General features: G+C 35.5%; 1 protein-coding gene across 1 annotated transcript in view; it reads right to left on the reverse strand.

Annotated features, from left to right (window-relative positions):
• Nucleotides 1-24,447, reverse strand: part of LOC131147229 (dynamin-2A-like) — a gene marked incomplete at its 5' end in the record, with an annotated part of 70,174 nt that extends 45,727 nt beyond the window's left edge. Inside the window, 3 exons of the mRNA XM_058096991.1 lie at nucleotides 22,494-22,621; nucleotides 22,772-22,830; nucleotides 24,396-24,447. Coding sequence (XP_057952974.1) covers nucleotides 22,494-22,621; nucleotides 22,772-22,830; nucleotides 24,396-24,447 — 239 coding nt within the window. The remainder of the gene's footprint in view (nucleotides 1-22,493; nucleotides 22,622-22,771; nucleotides 22,831-24,395) is intronic.
• Between the last annotated feature and the right edge of the window lie 854 nt (nucleotides 24,448-25,301).

A 25,301-nucleotide genomic window follows, 5' to 3' on the forward strand; every position in this document is an offset into this window, starting at 1 on the left:
GTATAGTAAATCATAGAATTTGGAAATGAAAGATTAGGTAACGAATTTCGATAACAAAATTTCTTAAAGGATGGAAGAATGTAATAATCCGAAAAAAAAATATTTAAAAAAATTAATTAATTAAAAAACATATAAAATTAAGAATAATTATTGATTAGTTAATTAGTTAAACATTATTAAATTAATGTATTAAATAAACAAATAAAAAGAAATCATATGAAAAAAAATTATTAATATAAAGAGTAATTAGTAATTAATTAAGTTAAGTAAAATGATGGTTATATATATATAAGCATATAATATAATATGATATTGTTATAATATATATAAAGTAAGTAAAGGAAAAAAAAAAAAAAAGGAAATGAAAGCATTTCTGGAAGCTTTAGTTTCCTGAAACAACAACAACAGACGCCTCTCCTTCTCTCTGTCTCTCTATCGTCGTCTTCTCCGCCTCTCTTTCTTTCTCCTCAATTCCGTCGGCCTAACGAGTGTCGATCGAAAAACTGAAGGTGCCGTTGGATTTCTAATTCCGCAACTGACATTTCTATTGGAGCGGATTTGTTGTGGGAGCGACATATGTACTATTCCTGAGGTAAAACAACTTTCTCCTAATTTCTCAATCTCTCGTTAAATCTGCTATTAAATCGACGATCAGGCACCACCACGGGATCTTAATCATGATCGTCATTATTTTGATTAGAGTAAATTTCCAATTGGGATTTTCTAAATCCCACTACAAAGCGAGAGTGAGATTTGAAAATTTTGACAAATTGATTATATTTGAGGGTATAATTGTTTATATGGTATTTAAGGGATTAGAAAATATTAAAATAGTATTTTATTTAAAATTAATTTAATGAAATTAGGATTTTTGATTCAAGGTCCGGGTGAGCGCCGCAAGTATTTTTCAGAGTCCCTGTTGGTGTAATTCAAGAAATTAGGTAAGTGAAAATTATATATTAAATTAGATTTTATGAAATTAAAAGTAATAAATTATGTTATATTATATGTATGTTTTGGTGTGAATTATAAAATGTCAATCATGTAAAACTATGTTTTCTGAACCTAGAATTGCTTATATAGTTATATATATATGTGAAAGTAAATGAATGAAAGTGAAAAGTAATTTTTGAGAAATTATGTAAAAAATGAAATGTATTTTCAGCATATAAATGTTAAATGTGGGTTGACCTATTTTACAGGAATATGTATGAGTTTTACTGTTAAATTGTGTGGTATGAGATTCTGTGCAAATATATATTAAATGTATGAGATGCAGGTTAAGTAAAGTATTGAGAAAAAAATATGTTATGGATTATGTTGCTTATGTATGCTAAATGCAATCATGTAAAAGTAAAACAGCTGAAAGACAACCATGTTAGCAGATTCTAGCACACTTTTATGTAAACTAATTGATGACAGCTGAAAGGAGTTGTAAACTAACTGACGATGGCTAAAGACTAACTGTAGTACGAAGGAAATAAAATGAAAATGTTATGCAATGACAATGAAATGACAATGGAATGAAAATGACAAATGTAAACGATGTAATGTAGATCACGTAAAACGAAATGCAATGCAATGTTTAAACTATGAATATGAACAGAAAAGTATGATTGATTAATGACAAAGAGAATAATGTATTATGATATTAGAAGTACCTATATACGTAGAACACGTTATCATTGGGCGAGGTGTACTCTTCGCTTGATGGTTTGCTGAGAAAGGCGAGTGTACTAGTAGTTTCAAATGTGGCAGTAGCTACATAACGTACTAGGGCAGAGGGAACTTACGTGTATGAGCGGGTAGATTTCCCTATCCTTAGGGTCTTTGCTGGTAAGCTATTGTTGAATTCTGTGAGTACGAGATCAATCTAATACTTGAGAGCTTACTGCGAAAGGTAAATGTCTTGGTATGCTTTAATTGTGACCTTAGGGTTGCCTAATATCAGAACAAAGGAGTGCTACTTGTATGAGCGAGTAATTATCTCTATTCTTACGTAATCTCGTGAATTAAACTTTTGCATGTAATTGGTAGATTTAAAGAATGATTTCAGTATTATATTAATGGTTTGCAACTGATATTAAAATGATATTTACATACCTCATATTAGCCACACGCTGTTAAATCCTCGGTACCTATGGGTCCGAGTTGACTTTAACTGTGTATTATGGTATCAAAGCATTATTAGAGTAAAAATATTGTATGTAAAAAAAAATGGTTCCAAAGTTAGGGCGTTCCACTCACTCTCTCTCTCTCTCTCTCTCTCTCTCTCTCTCTCTCTCTCTCTCTCTCTCTCTCTCTCTCTCTCTCTCTCTCTCTCTCTGTATTTCTAACGCGCTCTCCCTCTTTATCTATTTCCCTATCTCCATATCAATCTCTCTCCTCTATCCCTCTCTCTCCCTCTATCCTTTCTCTCACTATCTGTCTCCTCTGTACTTCTCTCCCTCTCTCGCTCTCCTCTCTCTCCTCTCTCATCTTAATCCAGTCCTCTATCTCTCTACTCTTGTACCCTATACCTCTTCTCCCCCCCTCTCCTATCTTCCTACCTCTCACTCCTGCGCAACTCCCCTCATCTCCCTCTACTCTCTCTTTACTCTCCTCATCACCTATCTCTCCTCTCCCCATCTGTATCTCTCTCTCTCTCTTCCCCTCTCCTTATCAATCTCTTTCTCCTTTCCCTCTCCCTCTCTCTCTCTTTCTTTATGTCTCTCCTTCTGTCTATCTATTTCCCTATCTGCCTATCAATCTCTTTCTCCTCTCTCTCTCTCCTCTCTTTCACTCTTTATCTCTTTCCCTCTCCTTATCAATCTTTTTCTCCTCTCTCTCTCTCTCTCTCTCTCTCTCTCTCTCTCTATGTCTCTCCCTCTGTATCTCTGATATGCTCTCCCTCTCTCTATCTATTTCCCCATCTCCTGATCTGTAACGACCTGCTATTTATTCAACATTTTTTTTCCAGAATATAATAAATGTCATTTGTTTGAAATACTGAAAATAACATCTCAGGCTCAAAGAGCACTGAGGAAACTCTGTCTGTCATACATATCTGAGCAGCGGTACACAAAACTAGGAACTACTATATACAACACAATACCAGAAAACTATAGAGCTCTATAATATATTTACAATACAAAATATCCAGTGACGTCACTACAATCTGAAGACTATCCCAAAAATACTGTCATCTCAAAAATACATACCCTTCCCACAAGGGCAGTTCAAGTCAATCTCTACTGGCGAGCCTGATCTACTCGCCTAACTGGATCTCCTAAAAAATGGTAGTATGTGGCGGCTGAGTTAAATAGTTAAAATACTAAAATAATACTGTAATCTGAGAAAACTGATAAATTGTACAGGATATATTTATCTATCATGTAATCTTTAAAATATGATTGTATATCTGAGTTTACTATCTGAAGGTACTGCTAGTATAATAATATAAATTGCTGTTGTGTGATATATCTGTACATATACTATACCTTGAGATTTATATATCATGATATATCCCCTCATGATAGGGTTGTGCGGCCCGTAAGTTGGACTTACTCTAGTCGGCCCTCCAGGTAAGTCAATCTCTATCATCCATCAATCTATAATGATTTATGTAGATCCTAGCCCACTGCAATCACTTCAGACTATCTCAAACTTCTGTCATCGTCTAACCGGCTACCTCAACCCAGCATGCTGGGGAGACTGCAAATCGAAGATATTTTATAGAGTATTCAAATATTATATACAGATATTTTATATAGATATTACAGATAGTTCAGACAGAAAGCACAGATGAAAGTTTCTAGGTCTGTTCTTCGCCGAATCGAAGATCCGAAGCCGCCATGACACTCCTGAGAAAGTTTTCTTCAAGTCTGCTGGAGTAGATCGTCGGTGAGGCTAGCTTGGACTTCATCCCAAGTTTAGGGTAAGACTTTTTATTCAATATTTGATTTTCCTGCAATTGTAGAAATTGTAATAGTCAAGAAAATACTGAAATTTTGTTCTGAGAGATATTGATTTCAATGAGTTAAATGGGGAGCCTTGCGGGTGCAGGACTAGTATATTTTAGGGGTTCTTCAGGAATCAGGTAAGGGGATAAACTAAACTAGTTGTTTTCATGAAAATATATATATAATCTTACAACATTTAATTTCAGGAAATATATATATATATATTAGCATTATGTTTGGGAAAATACTGCTGTAAATAATGATATGATTTAAATATGAGTAATACCCATTTTTGTGTGGCATGAGTAAAATTTATTATGGTTTATTGTTTCTGAAAAAATGTGTAAATAATGCAAAGCTTTTATATGATATGTCGGCGTATGTGCTGAAGATTTTATTATGATATACCAGTATACGGGTCGAGCTTTTATATGATATGTCGGCGTACGAGTCAAGAATTTTATCTGATATATAATACGGCGTACGGACCGTGATTGATAAAATACGAAATGTCGGCGTAAGGACCGAAGATTTTCACATTATGTTATGAAATGATATGATGATATTGACTTGACAATTATTATTATAAAATAATCATGTATCACAATTTGAAAATATATTATATATTATCAGAACCTTATTGGTTTGATTTAGGCTTACACAAGCACGGTACCAGTAGAAGCAGACTCATCGTACTTACAAACTTTTGCTTTTGATTCGGCAGTGGTTGGTCAGCCATTGTCGTATCCTGTCTTCGGGCCACACAGTCCAGTCATGTGGGGGTAAGACATGACACCAGTTAGCTAACCTTCCAGGATGTTTTTGTATTATTATTATACGAGATGAATTATGTTTATGGAAATCCAATATGTTCTACCATGTTATGATTATATATGTTTTCCCAAATATGATACAGACAGTTTCATCAAATATCTTATATATCATTATATGTGTAACACAGAAATACTTATGTTGTCACACACTAATATTAGTTTATTTTCCCTTACTGAGAGGTGTCTTACCCCAAATTATATAAACATTTCAAGAGCCCCAGATAGAAGAGCAGATAAAGTTCCACAGCGCTAGTGTTTGATAGTCCTACCTTACCTGAAGGGTAAGCACTTGCTAGGGTTAGACGAATTTTTGGGTGGCAACCCTATGACTATGTTGGATATTTTTAAGCTGTGTATATTTATATGACGGTGGTAGTAAACTCTGGTATTGGGTTGTATGGTATTTTGATTGTATATGATTTCGCGTTTCTTGCTACTTAGGTAATGGTGATGAATTTTAGGTTACCCCTAGTACCCTTGGATCCATATGGGTTATTATGTGGAAAAAAAAAATGATCTATACGATAAATTAAGCAGGTCGTTACAGTTTGATATCAGAACTTAGGTTGTTAGGTTTTATAAACTTTAGAATGCAGCGAAAACGATACTAGAGTATAAGAAAATGATTTAACGTTTTGTTCTACAGTTTAGAGACAGGACTTCCGTGGTGGTTTCTGTGTTTTTCCTGAGGTGATGATTTCAGGAAAACCATAGTAAACTATTGTCAGGTTGTATTCCTAAAATGCAGGACGGGAATTAGGAATGAGCTGAGGAAGTTAAGATAAAGAACTATGTTAGGCATCTAAATTATAAGGATAGGATTTCTAAGTTACGTTTATTGTTTTTCAGGATGGATCTAGGAGGAAATAGTGTCCATGCGAGCGGCAGTAATAGAGTAGGGCCCTCGAGTGCAGGGGGGGACTGATTCTGATGCAGTGTTACGCAGCGTGGCTCAGCAAGTTATGACTGAGATCGTTAGGAGCTCTAGAGAGAAAGAAGGTCCGTCTGCAGGTCGTGGGTGCACAATAGAGAATTTACTAAGATGAATCCTCCGACATTTTCAGGAGGAGTTGATCTTGCAGCCGCTGAGAATCGGATGCAGGAGATCGAAAAAGTCCTAATCATATTACAGTGTACGAAGAAATAAAGGGTCCTCTTTGTCACCTATAAACTGACAAAGGAGGCCGAGAGGTGGTGAACTGCCATGAGACTTCTGGAGTAGTAGAGGACGACGTCGATAGCAATAACATAGGACCAATTTAAGAATTATTTTTTGACAGTAATTTTTCAACTGTTGTCAAGGAAGCTAAAGTGGAAAGAGTCTGAAGTAGGGACAGTTGTCGGTCCAGCAGTATGCGGTGCGGTTTATAGAGGTCTCTCACTTCGCTCCATATATTGTTCCTGATGAGATAAAGAAGGCGAGACAGTTTGAAAGAGGATTGAGGAGAGGCATATACAAGCAGGTAGTAGTGTTAAAGATACAGGACTTTGCTGAGTTAGTCAATAGAGCAGCCTTGGCAGAGGTTAGTGAGCGTATGGATGCAGAGGAATAAGGACAGAAGAAGAAATCTGCATCTCCAGGCTACTAGCAGGGTCCTAGGCAAGGTCAGTGGAGGAGAGGAAAATATGACAGAGGACGGAGGCAGGAGACTGGGGATCGTAAGGTTCAGACAGTGCAGAATCCTCCTGTTTGTCAAACTTATGGGAGGAGACACTGAGGAGAATGTCGAATAGGGAGAGTTGTCTGCTATCACTTCAGTAGAAGGGACATCTGGTGCGAGACTACCTTACACCACCAGAAGTTGCTCCTGCTCCTAGACCGTACGGGGGAGGCTATCAGGCACCACGTTGAGGCTAGCAGAAGAATATGGCTCTAGTTAGAATTTTCGCTCTGACGTTGGGTGATGCTGAGATAGCCGGCGATGTGGTGACAGGTATGGTTAGCATGCTTTCTTTTAAAATTATTGTATTGTTTGATTCAAGAACCACACATTCATTCGTGTCCATGTGATGTATTAAATTGTGTGGGGCAAAAACACAATTGTTAGATACTGAGTTATTAGTGACTACACCGATTGGGTCAGCAGTGAGGTGTAGTAGGGTATTCCAGTGTTGTTTAGTAAACATTCAAGGGAAAATTGTTTGCCGGTTTAATCGTGCTAGACATGCATGGGTTCAATGTAATATTTGGTATGGACTGGTTGGCAGCCAATTACTTCAGCATAGATTGTCGTTTGAAGGAAGTAATATTCAAACCTCCGAGAAAACAAGAATTTAAGTTTATAGGATTGTGAGTGCAATCCCCACCCCAGTTAGTTTCAGCTATTCAGGCGAGGAGACTGCTCCTAAGTGGTTGTCAAGGATTTGTGGCATTTGTGAAGGAAATGACAGGGAATGAAGTGAAGCTCACTAATACGCTAGTAGTAAAAGAGTTCACGGATGTTTTCCCAGATGAGTTACCAAGCTTGCCACCTGATGGGGAGATAGATTTTTCTATTGATCTCTTTCCAAAAACAGCACCGATCTCTAAAACACCTTACCGAATAACGCCAGCAGAGTTGGCAGAATTAAATAATCAGTTGTAAGATTTACTCGATAAAAGTTTTATACGACCTAGTGTATCTCCGTGGGGAGCTCCAGTTCTATTTATGAAGAATAAAGACAAGACTATGAGAATGTGTATAGATTATAGGGAAATTAATAAAGTGACAATTAAGAACAAGTATCCTCTACCCCGTATAGATGATTTATTTGACCAATTTCAGGATACACAAGTGTATTTTAAGATTGACCTTAGATCAGGCTATTATCATATGAAAGTGAAAGCTGAAGATGTATCGAAGACGACCTTCAAGACCAGATATGGGTATTATGAATTTCTTGTTATGTCTTTTGATCTGACGAATGCTCCTACAGTATTTATGGACTTGATGAATAGAGTTTTCCACCAATACTTCAACCATTTTGTTGTTTTTATTGATAATGTACTGGTCTATTCGAGGAGTTATGAGAAGCACGAGATGCATTTGAGGCAGGTTTTACAGACGCTCAGGGGAAAAAAGTTATACGCAAAGTTTAGCAAATATGAATTCTGACTCGAGAAGATTGTGTTTTTGGGGCACGTCATCTCAAAGGATGGAATTTCTGTGAATTCTAGTAAGATTGATGCGGTAGTGAATCGGGCTAAACCGAGGAATGTTCAGGAGATCAAAAGTTTCTTGAGATTAGCTGGTTATTACCATGGTTTTGTTGAGAGATTCTTAGCATTATTAGAGCATTTGACACGATTAACCAGGAAGAACACCAGATATGAATGGGACAATAACAGTAAGCAGAGTTTTCAGGAATTAAAGTAGAGGCTTGTCACAGCACCAGTATTGATCATCCCGTCAAGGGGTGAGGGTTATGTTATCAATAGTGATACGTCCTTAAAGGGACTCGACTATGTATTTAAACAGCATAGTAGAGTAGTAGCGTATGCTTCTAAGCAGTTGAAAGAATATGAAAAGAACTACTTACCCATGATCTTGAATTGACTGCAGTGGTACATGCATTGAAAATTTGGAGGCATTACCTGTACGCTCTTGCAATGTGAAATTTTCTTCGACCATAAGAGTTTAAAATATTTTTTCACCTAGAAGAAACTGAACATGAGGCAGAGAAGGTGGTTGAAACTTATTAAAGATTTTAATTGTACCATCAGTTACCACCTAGGGAAAGCAAACGTTTGAGTAGGAAGTTTGTGGGACCAACGTTGGCAGTTATGGAGATTCAGTATCCGATCATGATGGATCTGGAGAGATTCGACATAGAGTTGGTTGAGAGTGATTCACTCTCAAGTATGTATTACTAGTCTAGCGGTGCAACCTACTCTACAAGAAATAATTAAAGCTGTTCAGAAAGACGATCCAGAATTAGCAGAGGTTTTAGTTAGAATGCGGAATGGTCAAGAGGAGAAATTTTGTATTATAAATGACAGAACTTTACAGTTCCGTTCCAAATTAGGTGTTCCTTTCGATGTTGACATCAGGAAGACCATCTTAGAGGAGACTCATAGATCTTTGTACACAGTTCATCCCGATAGTACAAAGATATATAAAGATCAGCGAGAGTTTTATTTGTGGAGTGGTATGAAGAAAAAAATTATCGAATACACAATGTTTGACGTACCAGCAGATAAAAGCTGAACACCAGAGGCTGGCAGGCCAGTTGCAGTTACTTTTTATCCTAAAGTGAAAATGGGATCACATATTTATGAATTTTGTTACAGGGCTGCTATCGACATTATTAAATGGTCAGAATGTTATTTGAGTGATTGTAAACCGTTTGACTAAGACCGTCCATTTTCTTCCTATCAAGATCAGCTACTCCGTTAACCGTTTGGTAGAGATTTATATTCAGGAGATAATTCGTTCTCATGGAGTGCCAGTGTCTATAGTGTCAGATCAAGACCCGTGTTTCACGTCACGATTTTGGAGGAGCTTGCAGAAAGCTCTAAAGTCTTAGTTATCTTTTAACATGACATTCCATTCTCAGTCAAACAGGCAGACTGAGAGGACGATACAGATATTAAAAGATATGCTTTGAGCATGTGTGTTAAATTTTGGGGGTAGTTGGACCCAGTTTATGCCATTAGTGAAATTTGTGTATAACAATAGTTATCAGATCAGCATTGGCATGACACCATTTGAGGCGCTCTATGACAGGAGCATAGTAGTTAAAAGCGCGCCTCAGGCGCAAGGCGCAGTGAGGCGATGAGTCCGCCGCCTCATACCAGGTGGGGCGAGGCGACCTGCAAGAGGCGACCCCAGGCGAGACGAGGCGCAGTGAGGCGCGCCTTGTGTATTTTTAAGCCATTTAAAGGAGACAAATAGCCCAAGCCAACTCGTATCCCTTATTCGACTCAAACGAACAGAGCCCTAGCCCCTTTCGACCCTTCGAAGCCCTTCGTGAGTTCGTTTGCGGCTTTGAACCAGCCGGAAGCCTTCGCGACTTCGTCTTCGAGCTTCGACCAGGATCGTGAGTTCATCTTCGACATTTTGAAGAAGCACGACCTGCGCAACTTCGTTTCGAACCAGCCGGAGCCCTCGCGAGTTCGTCTGCCTGCCTTCGAAGCAGTCGTGAGTTCGTCTGACTGCCTTCGAGCACGACGTGAGTTCGTCACGTCGCCTTCAACACTTCGAACCTTTGTAAGTCTTCTTCTTCTTCTTCTTCTTCTTCTTCTGCTGCTGCTGCTTCTCTTCTTCTTCTTCTTCTTCTTCTTCTTCTTCTTCTTCTTCCTGCTGCATGCTTGCTGCTGACTGCTGACTGCTGCCTGCTTTTTTTCTTCTTCTTCTTCTTCTTTATATGTAAGCTTACTGTTTTTTAATTTATAATATTTAGTTTAATGAATGTAAGCTTATAAATTATAACTAATAACATAATATTTATTTTTTTCACAGAAATTTAGCTACTGTTTTTTAATTTATAATATTAAGTTCAATTAATGTAAGCTTACAATTTATAACTAATACATAATATGTATATTTTTTTACAGAAATTTAGCTGCTGTTTTTTAATTTATAATATTAAGTTTAATTAATGTAAGCTTACAAATTATAACTAATACATAATATTTATTTTTTTTACAGAAATTTAGCTACTGTTTTTTAATTTATAATATTTAGTTTAATTAATGTAAGTTTATAAATTATAACTAATACATAATATTTATTCTTTTTATTGAAATTTAGGTGCTGTTTTTTAATTTGTTTGGAAATGCATTATGTAAGTCTTAAATTATAAATATATGATGCATTGTTTTTTCAGTTAGGATACGGGATACCAAGTCTAAAATCTTAAATGGATTCTAGTTCTGGATGTGAGGCCTCGTCAAAGAAAGATCCTGCATGGAAGTATGCACATTTGGAGGATCAAAAAAATAGAAATAATTTGACTTGCAATTTTTGTGCTAAAGTCACAAGGGGAGGAATATTTCGAGCAAAACAACACATTGTCGGAGGATTTCGAAATGTGAAAGAATGCTCTAAGTGCCCTACTCATGTACGTGAGGAGATTAAAGAGTATATGTTGAAGAAAGATATGGAAAAGGAGGAAAATGAGTTATTGCCCGACTTTGATATATAGATCATTACGGTGAAGATGAAGAAGATGAAATTCAAGAAATTGACATTCGTGGCAAGAGAGTGTTTACTAGTGATGGAAGTAAAAGATCATACCAATCCAACTTGAAGAAACCAAAACAGAAGGGGCCTATAGACTTGTTTTTTACTCCCGATCCAAAGAAAGCGATTCAAGCTAGGAAAGAAGGGAAGATGAAGCAAACATCAATAAATGAAGCGTGCAAAAAAGAACTTAGAAAAAAGGCAATGGGAGATTTTGCTAGGTGGATGTATGATGCTGGGATACCATTTAATGCTGTACGTTTGAGCAGCTTTGCAGTGGCACTTGAATCGATTGGACAATATGGTCCTGGAATAAAGCCACTTAGCTATCATGAAGTGAGAGTTCCTTACCTAAAGGAGGAAGTCAGTCGAATGAAAGAGTTGTTGAAGGTCCATAAGGAGGAATGGACAAAATATGGCTGCTCAATTATGTCTGATGGTTGGAGAGATTCAGTTGCTAATAAGGACATAATCAACTTTTTAGTAAACTCTCCAAGGGGATCAGTATTCATCAAGTCTATTGATGCTTCTAACATTGTCAAGAATGCAGATAGAATGCATAGATTACTTGATGAGATGGTCGAAGAAATTGGAGAATCAAATGTGATTCAAGTGGTAACTGACAATGCGTCAAACTATGTTGCAGCAGGTAAGAACTTATTTTTAGAACTACTTTCTATAGTGTATATATTGTTTATTTTAATATTTTAATGGTTTCATTCCTTGATTTTTCAACAGGGAGATTGTTGGAAGCAAAGAGGCCACATTTATATTGGACACCGTGTGCTGCTCATTGCATTGATTTAATTTTGGAGGATATTGGGAAGATGCCTTCAATTCATGCAACTTTGAAAAGGGCAATTTTTTTGAATGGCTATATCTATAATCGTGTTGGCGTTGTCAACTTGATGAGACAATTCACTGGAGGAAAGGAGTTGCTAAGACCTGCAGTTACAAGATTTGCAACTGCCTTCATCACTCTTCGTTCAATCCATCTTCAAAAGAATAACTTGAGGAAGATGTTTACTTCTGAAGATTGGAATACTACTAAATGGGAAAAGGAGGCGGCTGGCAAAAGAGCAGCTACTATTGTTTTGATGCCTACTTTTTGGAGTACCATCGTCTATGCTCTTAAGTTAACAGGTCCACTTGTTTGTGTACTCCGTTTGGTTGATGGGGAAAAGAAGCCTGCAATGGGATATATTTATGAAGCAATGGATAGGGCTAAGGAAGCCATAGCTAAGGCTTTTGGTGAGAGAGAGGATAAATTCAAGGAGGCATTTGAAATTATTGATACGAGGTGGGGATGCCAACTCCATCAACCGTTGCATGCAGCTGCACACTACTTGAATCCAGAATTTTTCTATTCAAACCCCAACATTTTGCAAGATGAAGAAATTATGACGGGTTTGTACAAATGTGTTGGAAGGTTAGTGCCAACTATTGAAATGCAAGATAAAGTTTCAAATGAGTTGGAAAAATACAATGCTGCTAGTGGCGTCTTTGGAATTAGTTTGGCAGTGAGACAAAGGAAGACAAAAGCACCAGGTAAAGTGGCATTTGTACTACCTCTTCATTTTTGAAAATTATTTTTGCTATTTACCTAATAGTTATTCATTTAAAATTTATTTTATAACAGCGCAATGGTGGATGGCATATGGATCAACAACTCCAAACTTGCAAAAGTTTGCTGTGAAAATTCTTAGCCTCACGTGTAGTGCTACTGGCTGCGAAAGAAATTGGAGCATATTCCAACATGTAAGTCATTAGTATATCATGGATTAATTATTAAAGAACAAGAACTACCAATCTACTGCTTTTTAGAATCATTATTAACCATATTACTTTAAACTTTTTGCAGCTTCATAGCAAAAGGAGAAATAGGCTATCCCAGCAACGCTTGAATGATTTGGTATTTGTGAAATATAATCGAACTTTGAGGCGTCGATACGACAAACGTGACACCATTGATCCCATCCTCCTGAAGGACATTGATGATAGTAATGAGTGGTTGATTGGTAGGATGGATGGTGATTCTGATGAGGATGATGAACTTGTGTTTGAAGATGATAATTTGACTTGGGATTCTGTTGCTAGAGCCGCTGGACTAAATAACCCCCCGCATCACACTAGATCAAGAATAAGTACAAATATGCCATCATCGTCTAAAGGAAGAGAAAGGGCTTCATCTAGTAGTGCAACCACTGCTAGGGGTCGGACCAAATGGAACTTGTAGATGAGGATGAAATCCAAGTGGATAGTGTAGAGGAGACGGAAGAGGAAAAAGATGTTGGAGAAAACAGTTCTAATGATGAAGAGGAAGATGATGATATCTTCACTGACCTAGTTGATGATGAGTGATGAGTGATGATTGAGGAGGATTTTTAGATTTTATATTTTGAAATCTTTTATTGTACTCTTTTCTTTTGATGTTGAACTATATTGAATTGTTGAGGCTTTTGGGCTTTGTCTTGGAAATTTTATTAAATTTCCAATTTTTTTATTGAATGTTTTGACATTTTAAATTCTAATATGACTAGATATTCATATGTTCATATATAAATTACCCCAAATAGATATTTTACACCATTTTAATAATTGTGCGTCTCACCTTCGTGAGGCGCGCGCCTTCGCCTCGCGCCTCGGCTTCAAAGACCCTTTGCGCCTCGGCTCGCCTCGCGCCTCTGACTACTATGGACAGGAGATGTCGTTCTCCTTATCAATCTCTTTCTCCTCTCTCCCTCTCTATCTCACTCTCTCCCTCCCTCTCCCTCTATCTGTACCTCTCTATCTCTCTTCTCTTTCAATATCTCTCGCTCTCCTCTCTCCATCTCTCTCTTTCTCATTTCTCTCTCTCTCCCTCCCTCCCTCCCTCCCTCTCGCTCTCTCTCTGTTTCTTTCTCTCTCCCCCTCTCTATCTCCCTTTCTTCCCTTTCTCTCCCTCTATCTGTACCTCTCTATCTCTCTCTTCTCTTTCGATCTCTCTCGCTCTCCTCTCTCCATCTCTATCTCTCATTTCTCTCTCTCTCTCTCTCTCCCTCTCTCTATATTTCTCTCTCACTCTCTCTATCCTCTCACCCTTTTTATCCTTCTCCAATCTCTCCCTCCCTCCCTCCCTCCCTCTCACTCTCTCTCTGTTTCTTTCTCTCTTCCCCTCTATCTCCCTCTTCCCTTTCTCTCCTCTGTCGCTCTCTCTCTTTCTCCCCTATCCCTATCTTTATCCCCCCTGTTCTCTCTCTCTCTTTCTCTCCCCCCCCCCCCCATGTTTCACCCTCTATATCTCTCGCACTCTCCCTCCCTCATATATATTTCTAATCTCTATCAATCTCTTCTCTCTCTCTGTATGTTCATTGGTATCTCATATCTCTCCCCTGTGCATCTATATCTATCTCTCCCTACATCTTATCTTTCCTACTACGTCTCTACTCTCCCTCTCTTCTCTTATCTTCCTCTCTTCGTCTCTCTCTCTCACCCTCTCTCTCTCTATCCTCTCACCCTCTCTATCTCTCCTATCTCTCATTCTCTTTCTCCCTTCTGACTCTCTCTCTCTCTCTCTCTCTCCCTCTTTTTGTGGCAAAAGAAATAAGGGTAGAAGGATTCTCATTCCCTGCAACCTATGCAAGAAATACGAAAAAATCACTAACTTGTGTACAAAAGGAAGGGCATTTGTAATACAAATATACAAAAAAGGCTAAAGGACAATGGTGAAAGGGGGAACTCTCACTTGCAGTGAGGCAAACGATGAAACTTGCGCTTCCAAAGCTTGACTCAGCTACGGATCCACAGAGAAAAGTTGCATATTCGCTTGACAAGTTATGGCCTCAACAAGGAGACAGGAAATTAGTAATACAAATAGTAACCCCACAAAATAAATATAATAAGATACTTCCAGACAGTTGTATGGGCACATGCCATTGGTTTTAGTATTATCATGGAATCCATGATTTTGTTATTTGTGTGTGCCCGATAGACGACTCAGGAACGAGTGTTTTTTCCATTTTTACACGACTGCATGAATAGCATAGTTGTACTCGAAGATTCATGAATAACCAAAAATTGAAACCTAGATGTCTTGATGAATGAGAGAGATAAATTTCAATGACAAATTAAACACTAAAGGCTTACAAATAAGAGGCTAATGGCAAAGTCGGCTCCACAGCATCCTCACAAAGATCTCTAGTTCAGTGCAAAGGAGAAAGCAGAACTTAAAAAACACATTGAAACCATTTGAAAAAATATGAAGACAATTGTCACTGAAACTAAATTTGAAAATATGAAGTCAATCATCTAATAATAATCTGTTTTCTCATAACTATAAGAAATCAAGATAATGAGGATTTTAATAATTATGCGATAAAATATTATGTGTCCAACTCACAGTTGTTGAATTGAATTACAATAGAAGGGCTTTTTTCCATTTTCACTTTTGAATTTTATTGATTTATTTATTTGCTAGGCTCACTTTTTAATTTTTTATAAATATAATTCTACTAAAAAAGGAGAGAAAAATACAACAAAGAGGGGAAAAAACAAGGAGAATAAGACATTTTTCCTTTACAAAATGAAAATAGCTACAGAATCAAAGAAAAACAAACACAAGACATTTAATGAAGCAAATCCAACCAAACCCACTATATGTCTTCCATAGAAACATGATGAAAGAAACCATTTGCTCAAACCCAAGATGCCACAATCAACACCTCTCAACTCCAAGGGGAAGTCATTAAAAGTAGCCACCTTTAAAAATTTTGGCAATCCTCCACTACAACAATACACAGAACAAAGTTTTCTATCTTTTACCTAACCAAACCCTAAAAAAAATAATGGTTCCTAATTTTCTCCAAAAATATCAAATAACTTCTTTCAAAGAGCCAAGTGAAACAAATGTGGACAAGTCTCCCCACTCCTCAAACAAAGGACATAAATGCCAAGCCTTATTAGGTCACACACCTGTTACAATTTTTCCTACTAATAACAAATTTGGTCCCAAAGATCAATTTAATTTACGATAAAAAAAATCTTAAATTAAACTAAACTAACCTAACATAACTGAACTCAATATTAACATAGCCTAAGCTTAAAACCTAGTTATGTTTTATAATGATTTAACTTTTTTAACTTAAGATTAGATTAGAACTATTTAGGGAGATATGAGAAGATAAATTTAATTTAGAATTTAAATATTTTAAATTAAACTAACCAACCTAACCTAGTCTAAAGAAACATACGTGAAAATCAATTCTTAAAGAAACATACTTGAAAAACTCTTCTAAAATCTTGTACAAGTCTTCCTGAATCTTGTCAGGTCTTACAAAAATAAAGTTTGGTTACACTCTTACATATATAATGAAGTATCAAATATAAAGTATAATAGAATATAAAGTATAAAACTAATACAAAGTATAAAGTATAAACTTAAATAAGGTACTATGCATAAAGTGAAGTAAAATATAAATTAAAATAAAGTAAAAAATAAAAAATATAAAGTAAAATGTAATAAGCAATAAATAATTAATAAATCAATTAGTAAAAAATATACCTGAAAAGTCCATTAATCTTGTACAAGTCTTGCAAAGTCCTGTCAAGTCTCCTGAATGTAAAAGAAACCATACTTGAAAGTCATGTCAAATCTTCTCCAAGTCTTGCAAGTCCTGTCAAATCTTATAAAAGTAAAAGTTCGGTATAGTATAACAAGTAATAATTATAAAATAAAGTAAAGTAAAATATAAAGTATAAACTATAAACTAAAATAAATTATAAAGTGAATAAATTATAAAGTTTATAAACTAAAACAAAGTATAAAGTAAAATAAAATATAAAGTAAAAAGCAAAGTATAAAGTGCACTAAAATTAAGTGAAGTATATAATAGAGTATAAATTTAAGAAAAAATAAAGTCAAATATGAAATATAATATAAAATAAAGAGTAAAATGTAAAATAAAATGAAATTAAGTGAAATGAAATAAATAAAGTGAAGTATAAAATAGAATATAAATTGAAATAATAAATAACAAGTATAAAGTCAAATCAAACATAAAACAAAATGAAATATAAAGTAAAATAAAGTATAAAGTAAGGAGTAAAGTACAAATGAAATGAAATTAAGTGAAGCGAAATGAAATTAAATATAAGATAAAGTAATAATTATAAAATATAAAAAAAAAAAAAAATGTAAAATATTAAGTAAAGCAAAAATAAAGTATAAATATATAATAATACAAAATATAAATTAAATAGTAAAAGTAAAAAAGAAAAATATAAAATGAACTAAACTATAAACTAAATTAGGTTCTAAATTAAACTAAATTAAATAATCACGTGCAAAAAGGTAATGTAATAATACTACCACACTATGCTTCTCACAGAAATAGAGAAGCACCAGAATTAGAACTCATTTTTACCCTTTTTTGGCAATATAGAGAATAATGGTGAGGGGAGAAATAAAATACAAGAAAAATGATATGTGACGGTTTACATAATGAAGAAACAAACCAAACTAGAGGGGGGAAAAATGCCAAAACTAATGAAATTCAGCTATGCAATCCCTCCGCAAAACAATTAGAAAAACTCCTCTTAGAAAGCCATTAGCACGACAACAAGGTGATGTAAGAAAAACAACCCAATTACAATATTGTAAAAGATAAATAGGAATAGAGTATCCACTAAAATTATAGCATTATGCTCGAACAAAATGAACAAAGCACATAGAACTCTTCCTTACAGCCTTAACCCTTTCGCTTCACCAAAACCCTTAAAAACTTTAAAGCAAATACTCTCCATAGGAGAAGGCTAAAACCTTTGGCCCAAAAACATAAAACAATTTGTTCTAGATTCCCACGAAAAGCATAATGCATAACAGAAGATAAATAGCCGAATTTTGCACCATAAGTGTAACGCTGAATACATGACAAATAGTCTCCCCGTCTCAAAAACAGACATCAATATTTGATTCTAAGGACAAAAGACCAATCACAGGCATTGATATTGGACACACATCAATATTTGATCCGGAAGACTAAAGACCATAGGCATTAATTTTGGACCAAATGTTAAATTTCCAAATAAAATGGATGAGAAGTATGAATACGAACCTAAAGAGCAAATGAACCTAGCTTGAAAAAATGATAAACCCAAAAATGCATTTGCCACATCCCGACCAAACAGAACACTACTACTATCTCTTTGTGCCCAATGTCCAAACATCATTTCATCTAATTCCATGAGTAACCACAATTTTGACCACCCCCAAAAGAATTCGCACTTGAAGCAAATAAGTGGTACAAAAGTAATCCTTAAAGATACTCAAGTCTACCCTTACCAAACGCATCAAACCACATCAGGCAATTCCATAGAAGCCAGCAATACTTCCTACACCCAAAGCACCAAAATCTCAAGAAAAACAAATCCTCCATGGCAGACACACACCTAACAACCCACCAAAGCAAAAATACCACAACCTCACATACAAGTGGGCAATGTAAAAGATGTGCACATAGTATCAATCATAGTTTTCGTAAAGTTTTCTCCAACATACAAATTAGACAATGATAATTCGTGAGTGTGATGCACATTAGGATGAGTTCAAAATTGTAATTAAGCAGCATCAATGATAGTCTCTGTAGAATCCTCTACATTCTACAAATTTGACAATAATAATTTGTGGGTCTCCGAATGAGTTCACAAATTTCAGATTAAGCACAACATAGTCAACCATGACCCAGACACTAAATCACTTACATGGAGAGCCAAGCATAGAAGGGTACTCAAAATCATCAGATTTTCCATTCAAATTTTATGATTTCCTCACAAAAACCCGAGCTAGCGCATTCAAGAAAGAAGGAATTGATCATGTACTGATTAATAAATTTCAATTAATAATCCGCAAGAATAGCTCATCAAGAATCAAAAAGTATTGGCATGTAAAGATGCATAAAAAAAATTTGAAATTGCAGAACTCATTCATTTTTACCTTGCAAATTTCTAACAAATAAGGCTTTCCTGCAGCTAAATTTTTTGGGAAGAATAGGGCTATGAGGGGTTCAGAAAAGGAATTATTACATTTCCTTTTAAAAGGTTTAGGGAAGAATGGTGATGGTCTAGTCTTGTAGACATGTGGCATCTTCAAAGTTTTTGGGAATTGGGATAGAAAGGAATGCTTGTATCTTTTTAGGGAATAGGAATTTTGGCATTTTGCTTTGGATGGGATTCAGTTCTCGGCTTTCCTCTAGTCTTTTACACATTGTTGTTCTAAAGGGGTTCCCATCCCAAATGTTTAGAGAGATGAAAGGCAGTTTTTTATTTTCATTGTTTTCTAGTCTATTTTGGCATCTCCATGGTCTTTGGAATAGGACTCAAGTTGGCAAGGTCATGCATAGCTACATGGAGAGGGGAAATTCATTGGCTTCATCCCTCACACTATTATTAAGATTGTGTACATGGAAATGAGAATTAACACTGCGTTTGTAAGCATAGATTTGGACTAATTACATACAATTTTCTCTTACATCTTATCCAAATCTAAGGCCTCTCCAAACAAAGGGTAAGAGATATTTTAACGGGTGGGAAACTCCACATTTAACAATCAAAAGCAAATAATTAGACAGTAAAGGTTTGGTTTTTACAGGCATATCCCAAAGCAGCACGCAAAGCAATTGGAGCAAAAAGGCATTATAGACAAAGATTTTTAGCCCAACAATGGGAGCATAACTCTTGTAAGCCATTTTTTGACTAAAAATTTAACCCAATAAACTTTATACCACCAGATGAAACTTTGTAAAATATACTTTCCATTTATAATCAGAAAGGAGATGTATTAATTGGATAAGAAAATATATAGCACGAAAGACTTTCATTAACATTAAACTACAGAGAACAAATTAAAACTGAATATGATTTCAAGGGAGCTCCGGTAAAGACACCGCCTATTGAAGACTAGAGCACGGAAAGAAGAATACCAACCCTGAAGCAAATGAATGATACAAAAGTAATCCCTAAAAATTCTCAATTCCTCCCTACTCCATCACCAAACATTTAACCATAGTAAGCAATCCCATATAATCCAACAATACTTCCTACAACCAGAGCCCCAAAAACACAAGAAAAACAAGTCCTCCTTAGAAGACGACCTCATCAAACACAACCCCACCAAAGGAAATAAGGATCTAAAAAAATCCCAAAAGAATCTAGGCCTCAAACTCTTATGTCACTCCCAAATTGGAGCTGAAAAATGCAGCACATTGAGCAAATAGTTGCGGCCAGGACATGGAGATGGGAAAAATCGTCACTTACTAAAATGATCACAGTTTGCAAAAAATTCAACACCAGCCTATGTGCCAACACTGAAAACAAGTCTCCACATAATATTGAAGAATAAATCTCATGAGCAAGTCTCTAACACCTGAAGTAACTAAATCTTAGTTCTAAAAATTATTATATCTATATTTAAAGTGAACATATTCCTACTAAGTACTCACAATAAACGCACTCTCAGTTTTGCATTTTGCCAATTAAACAAGATCCTTCATCTAGAATGTAACTATCGCCCACAAAAAAGGAGTGCTCAAGCAGTACATTAGACTTCATAGTAGGTGAATCTTATTAGCAATACCACGACAACAAAGAATCTAATAATTCTTGGGATATTTGTTAAGCCTAAATCCACAATGCCTTTATGATCGCTTTTATGTCTTCAATATTTTGTTCCATCAGTTTAAACAATAATATTCTTCATTTAAGGATATAATAAAATAAAAGTATTTCTACTAAAATTCATAACAAAATGAAGCTCATCATGTGCAAGGAGTTCATGGACAAACCTACTGTGTTATTTCACCACAAGGACCAGCAGTCTTAGAAGCTAACCCATTTGGCACATCTTTATCCAATTAGTCGGATTTGTCCTTCATTGATTCCAGGCTTTCGCCAGTTTGTTAACCGCCTGTTTAAGGACAAGTTGCCTAAATAATAAAACGGTACAAATAATCACAAGGAAATGATATTACTAAAAAATAAAATAAAATAAAAAAACAAAAGAACAGTTCTATAGCATCAAAATCACTAAATCACCAAATATATTTTACTTTGATATAATGTTTTCTATGGATATATAATCTACCTTCATTTCCTTTTTTTGAGGAACCAGTCTTCAGCTCCTCTTCCCTCCACTATCTCTCCATCCTAGCATAAATGAAATTTTTAAATTAAAAAAGAAGGAAAGTAAATAAGCTTGTGTATCCAAATAAGGAAATAAAACGTTAGTACAAGCAATTAAAAAGCACAAAGTGTGAAATCAATGGCAATGATATGCAGCATGATGAAATAAGAAGCATATGGTCCATCCACGAGTGGCACACGCACACAGATGGAGAGGAAGAGATCTACTGAACAAATGAAATATAATTACAAAGTAGACCTTCAAGCTCAACCACAGTAGCTAAGGGCGCACTGCACACTGAGACACAAAGGGTATCTAAAACCTAGGTGTGAGCCAAAAGCACGTGCCTCAGGTTATGCCCACATTTGTTAAAATTCTAAGTAAAATACCCTGCATAATGGACTCTTGATTGTAAACACATTAGTACAACTAACTAAATTTTACAATATCAAAATGCTCAATACTAGGGCATGAAAAAACTAATACTATAACACTATTTTTCAAAAGCAGCAGCAGCAGCAGCGCAGCTCTGACTGATGCAAGAAATTACAGACCGTAGAAGCAGAATTGCTAAAAAAAAAGGTTGGGGGAGGAGGGGCAACAAACATCAAAGAGGTGACAGAGGAACAGAGCAATTCAGAAGAAGACGAAAAAGAAGACAAAGGAGCAGCAGAACAAAAATTTCCGAAAAAGAAATAGAAATTCCAAAAAATAAAAAGAGGACACCAAAACAAAAAAATAAGCAAAAAATGGGGTTTGCAGAAGCCACTGAGAGCAGCACAGCTGGCCAAAAGAAGAAGAACAGAAGAAAGAAAGCAGAGAGCAGCTGAGCATATATGTTAGGAAAAAGTTGCAAAAAATTCCACAAGAGGGAAGAAAAAGTATAATGTCAACATCTATTGCACCTAAAGGTCGTCTTGGCTCGACCCATATGAGGCACAAGCCCCATCGCCTCAGTGCACCTCATGCTTAGGCACGCCTTTGACAACTATGAGCTAGTCATTCGATAGATAATTTTGGTTGACGTTTTTCTGATTGTGGAGGAAACAAAATTTGGCAGGATGATGTAGGCAAAGAAGAATCAGAGAGAATTGGCAAAATCGAAATATTCAATGAAGTACTATATTTTATTTTACACTGTTTAAAAAAAAAAAAAAAGATCTTATGTCCTAGCCTAGGCATCTCTCTCTCTCTCTCTCTCGATATATCTTCTTTTTTATCAAAAAATCATATAACAATAAAATGAAGTTGCTGAGCTATTTAACTATTCCAGACCATAGTACCTACTGCAATTTCTTGAGAGCTAATAGTCAGCCACAATTTTGAACATAGCTAAAATGTTTTCACTCATTGGCGATGAACTGCTTGAACAATTATAAGCTAAACATTGTACAGTGAATACCTTCTTTGCACAAGACCTATAAAGTGTTGGAAGGGCACAAAAGCTCGCTCCATGTCAACTAGTGCAACCACCATTTTCATGGCTTCATTCTGAAACTCATCCAGTCCAGCACTGGCAATTGCCGCGATCTAAGATAAGATTTAAATTGAGCTAGTAATTAATGGTGAAGAAGAAGACAAATATGGTGATGGTCATGGAGATGGTGGTGGTGGTGATGACCATGACAATGAAAATTAGTGTTCATCCAATAAGAATTCAAACTTGTAGGTACATCATACCTCTCTCTTGAAAGGAGGATATCTTCCCATACTAGGCATAGCATTTGCAGCTGCGGAAACTATATCAACCAAGACAAGAACCTAATTTCAACAGTTAGGCAAGAACTCCATGAATAGCAGACAAGGTAACCAAAAATGAAGTTAAAAGAATCCCTCAACAACAATATATAATAGCTTTCATTTATTTGAAAAAAATATCCATACCCTATAAGGCACAAACATCATCACTTTAGTGCGCTTGGCGCCTAGGCACGCTTTTGACAACTATGAACTCAACATTTGATGGATAATTTGGGTTTACGTTTGTGTAATTGTGGACAAAACAACTTCAGCAAGATGATGTTAAGGCAAAGAAAAATCAGAAGGTGCAAATCCAAAATATTCAGTGAATTACGATGGTAAGGGTTACAAAAGGAAATTTCTTGGTTTGTTTCCAGTAAGCGCATCAAATAAAGTCCATATTAGACTGAACTTGAGTGGAGAAAGACCTAACAGGACTTGCCCATGTGCATTGTCACATAGGCATGTAAAAGAAGGGTGCCTGGGCACACTCATCTAGTTGACTGAACAAGAATTTGATGAAACTGAGTATTATAATGCAGAACTAAAATTCCCAGCATGACATTAGCAGAAAAACAAAAAAGTGAGGGTTGCTTGTTATCACTAACCAAAATTATGAAAATAAAAACCAGATCTAGAACCTTAAAAAATAAAAAGCTAGTTATATTCCCACAAGACCAAAACTGAACAAACCAAAAAACAAACTGATTGAGCACATAACCATTTTTTGTCATTAGGTCACATAACAATTAACTATCGTACCATCCTTCAATCACGATAAACTTCCCATCATTTACGTAACAATTTAATGGTACCATTATAAAGCCTTAGTAAATCAAGCACTAGAAATAAATACAACGCTTATATCAATTAAAATATCATTATAATAATGAAAACATTTTTTGCATTAGTACTCCAAGAACAATACTATTTTATTTGAAGGTTGAAACAGTTTTTGAATGAGGTTTCTTATTCTTTAAAATTTTTATAAATTTAAAGGAAATTCTCCTTGGATTTTGATTTATATTGGACTTAGATAAGATGTAATATAAAATTGTATTTAAATATGTCCAAATCCACCCAAATTCAAACGCAGGATTATGTTTTTTTTTTTATGTGCGATTATTTTATCCCCAAAAAAAAATGAATACTAAATTGCCACCAAAAAAATCTGGAAAATCTACCTTTAAATTGTTGCCACAAAAGCAGGAATAAACAACAAAAGCTGAAAGCTAGCAACAAGGACAAACATATTATCGCCACTACTTTTTGTAGTCAAACCAAAAAAAAAATGGAAATGATATCAAGTAGCACCTTAGTAGAAGAAACAAGCACCAATCTAATGTCCAAAAAAAGGCAGAACAAGCTGCATGTTCACACACACACACACACACATGCGCCCTATAGACGACTCAGGCATGAGTGTTTTTTCCATTCTTACACAGCCACATAGCATAGTTGTAATAAAAGATTCATGCATTACCTAAAAGTGAACCTAGATGTCTTGATAAATGAGAGATAAATTTCAATGACCAATTAAGCACTAAAGGCAAAGAAAACTTACGAATTAGGAAGTTAATGGCAAAGTCAGCTCCAAAGCATCCTCCCAGGGATATCTAGTTCATTGCAGAGGAGAAAACAGAACTTAAAAAACAAATTGAAACCATTTGAAAAAATATGAAGGCAATTGTCATTGAAACTAAATTTGAAAATATGAAGTCAATCATCTAACAATGGTAAATCTAATAAGATTTCGGTTTTCTCTAAAAAAGTCATAAGAAATCAAGATAATGAGGAATTTAAGAATTATGTGATAAAATATTATGTGTCCGACTCACAGTTGTTGTTGAATTGAATTACAATAGGACTTTTTCCCATTTTCACTTTTTAATTTTATTGACTCATTTATTTCCTAGCCTCGCTTTTTTATTTTTGATAAACATAATTCTAAAAAAGGAGAAAAAAATACAACAAAGAGGGAAAAAAAAAACAATGAGAATAAGATGTTTTTCCTTTACAAATGAAAATAGCTACAGAATCAAAGAAAAACAAACACAAACCCAAGATGCCACAAGCAACACCACTCAACTCCAAGGGAAAATTTAGAAGTAGCCACATCTTTAATTATTTTGGCAATCCTACATTATAACAATACACAGAACAACATTTTCCTATCTTCTACCTAACCAAACCCTAAACAAAATAGTGCAACAAGCCTTGAACGTGATTCCTAAGTTTCTCCAAAAATACCAAATAACTTCTTTCAAAGAGCCAAGTGAAACAAATGTGGACAAGTCTCCCCACTCCTCAAACAAAGGGCATAAATGTCAAGCCTTATTACGTCGTACACTTGTTACAATTTTTACTGCTAATAACAAATTTGGTCCCAAAGTAAGGAATATCCCGTTACACCAAAGATGCAGTTGATATAGCCAAAACCACACATGTATCCCAAGTCATTCTCTTCAGA

The sequence above is a fragment of the Malania oleifera genome, unplaced genomic scaffold (assembly GCF_029873635.1).
Source record: "Malania oleifera isolate guangnan ecotype guangnan unplaced genomic scaffold, ASM2987363v1 ctg698, whole genome shotgun sequence".
Lineage (NCBI taxonomy): Eukaryota > Viridiplantae > Streptophyta > Magnoliopsida > Santalales > Ximeniaceae > Malania > Malania oleifera.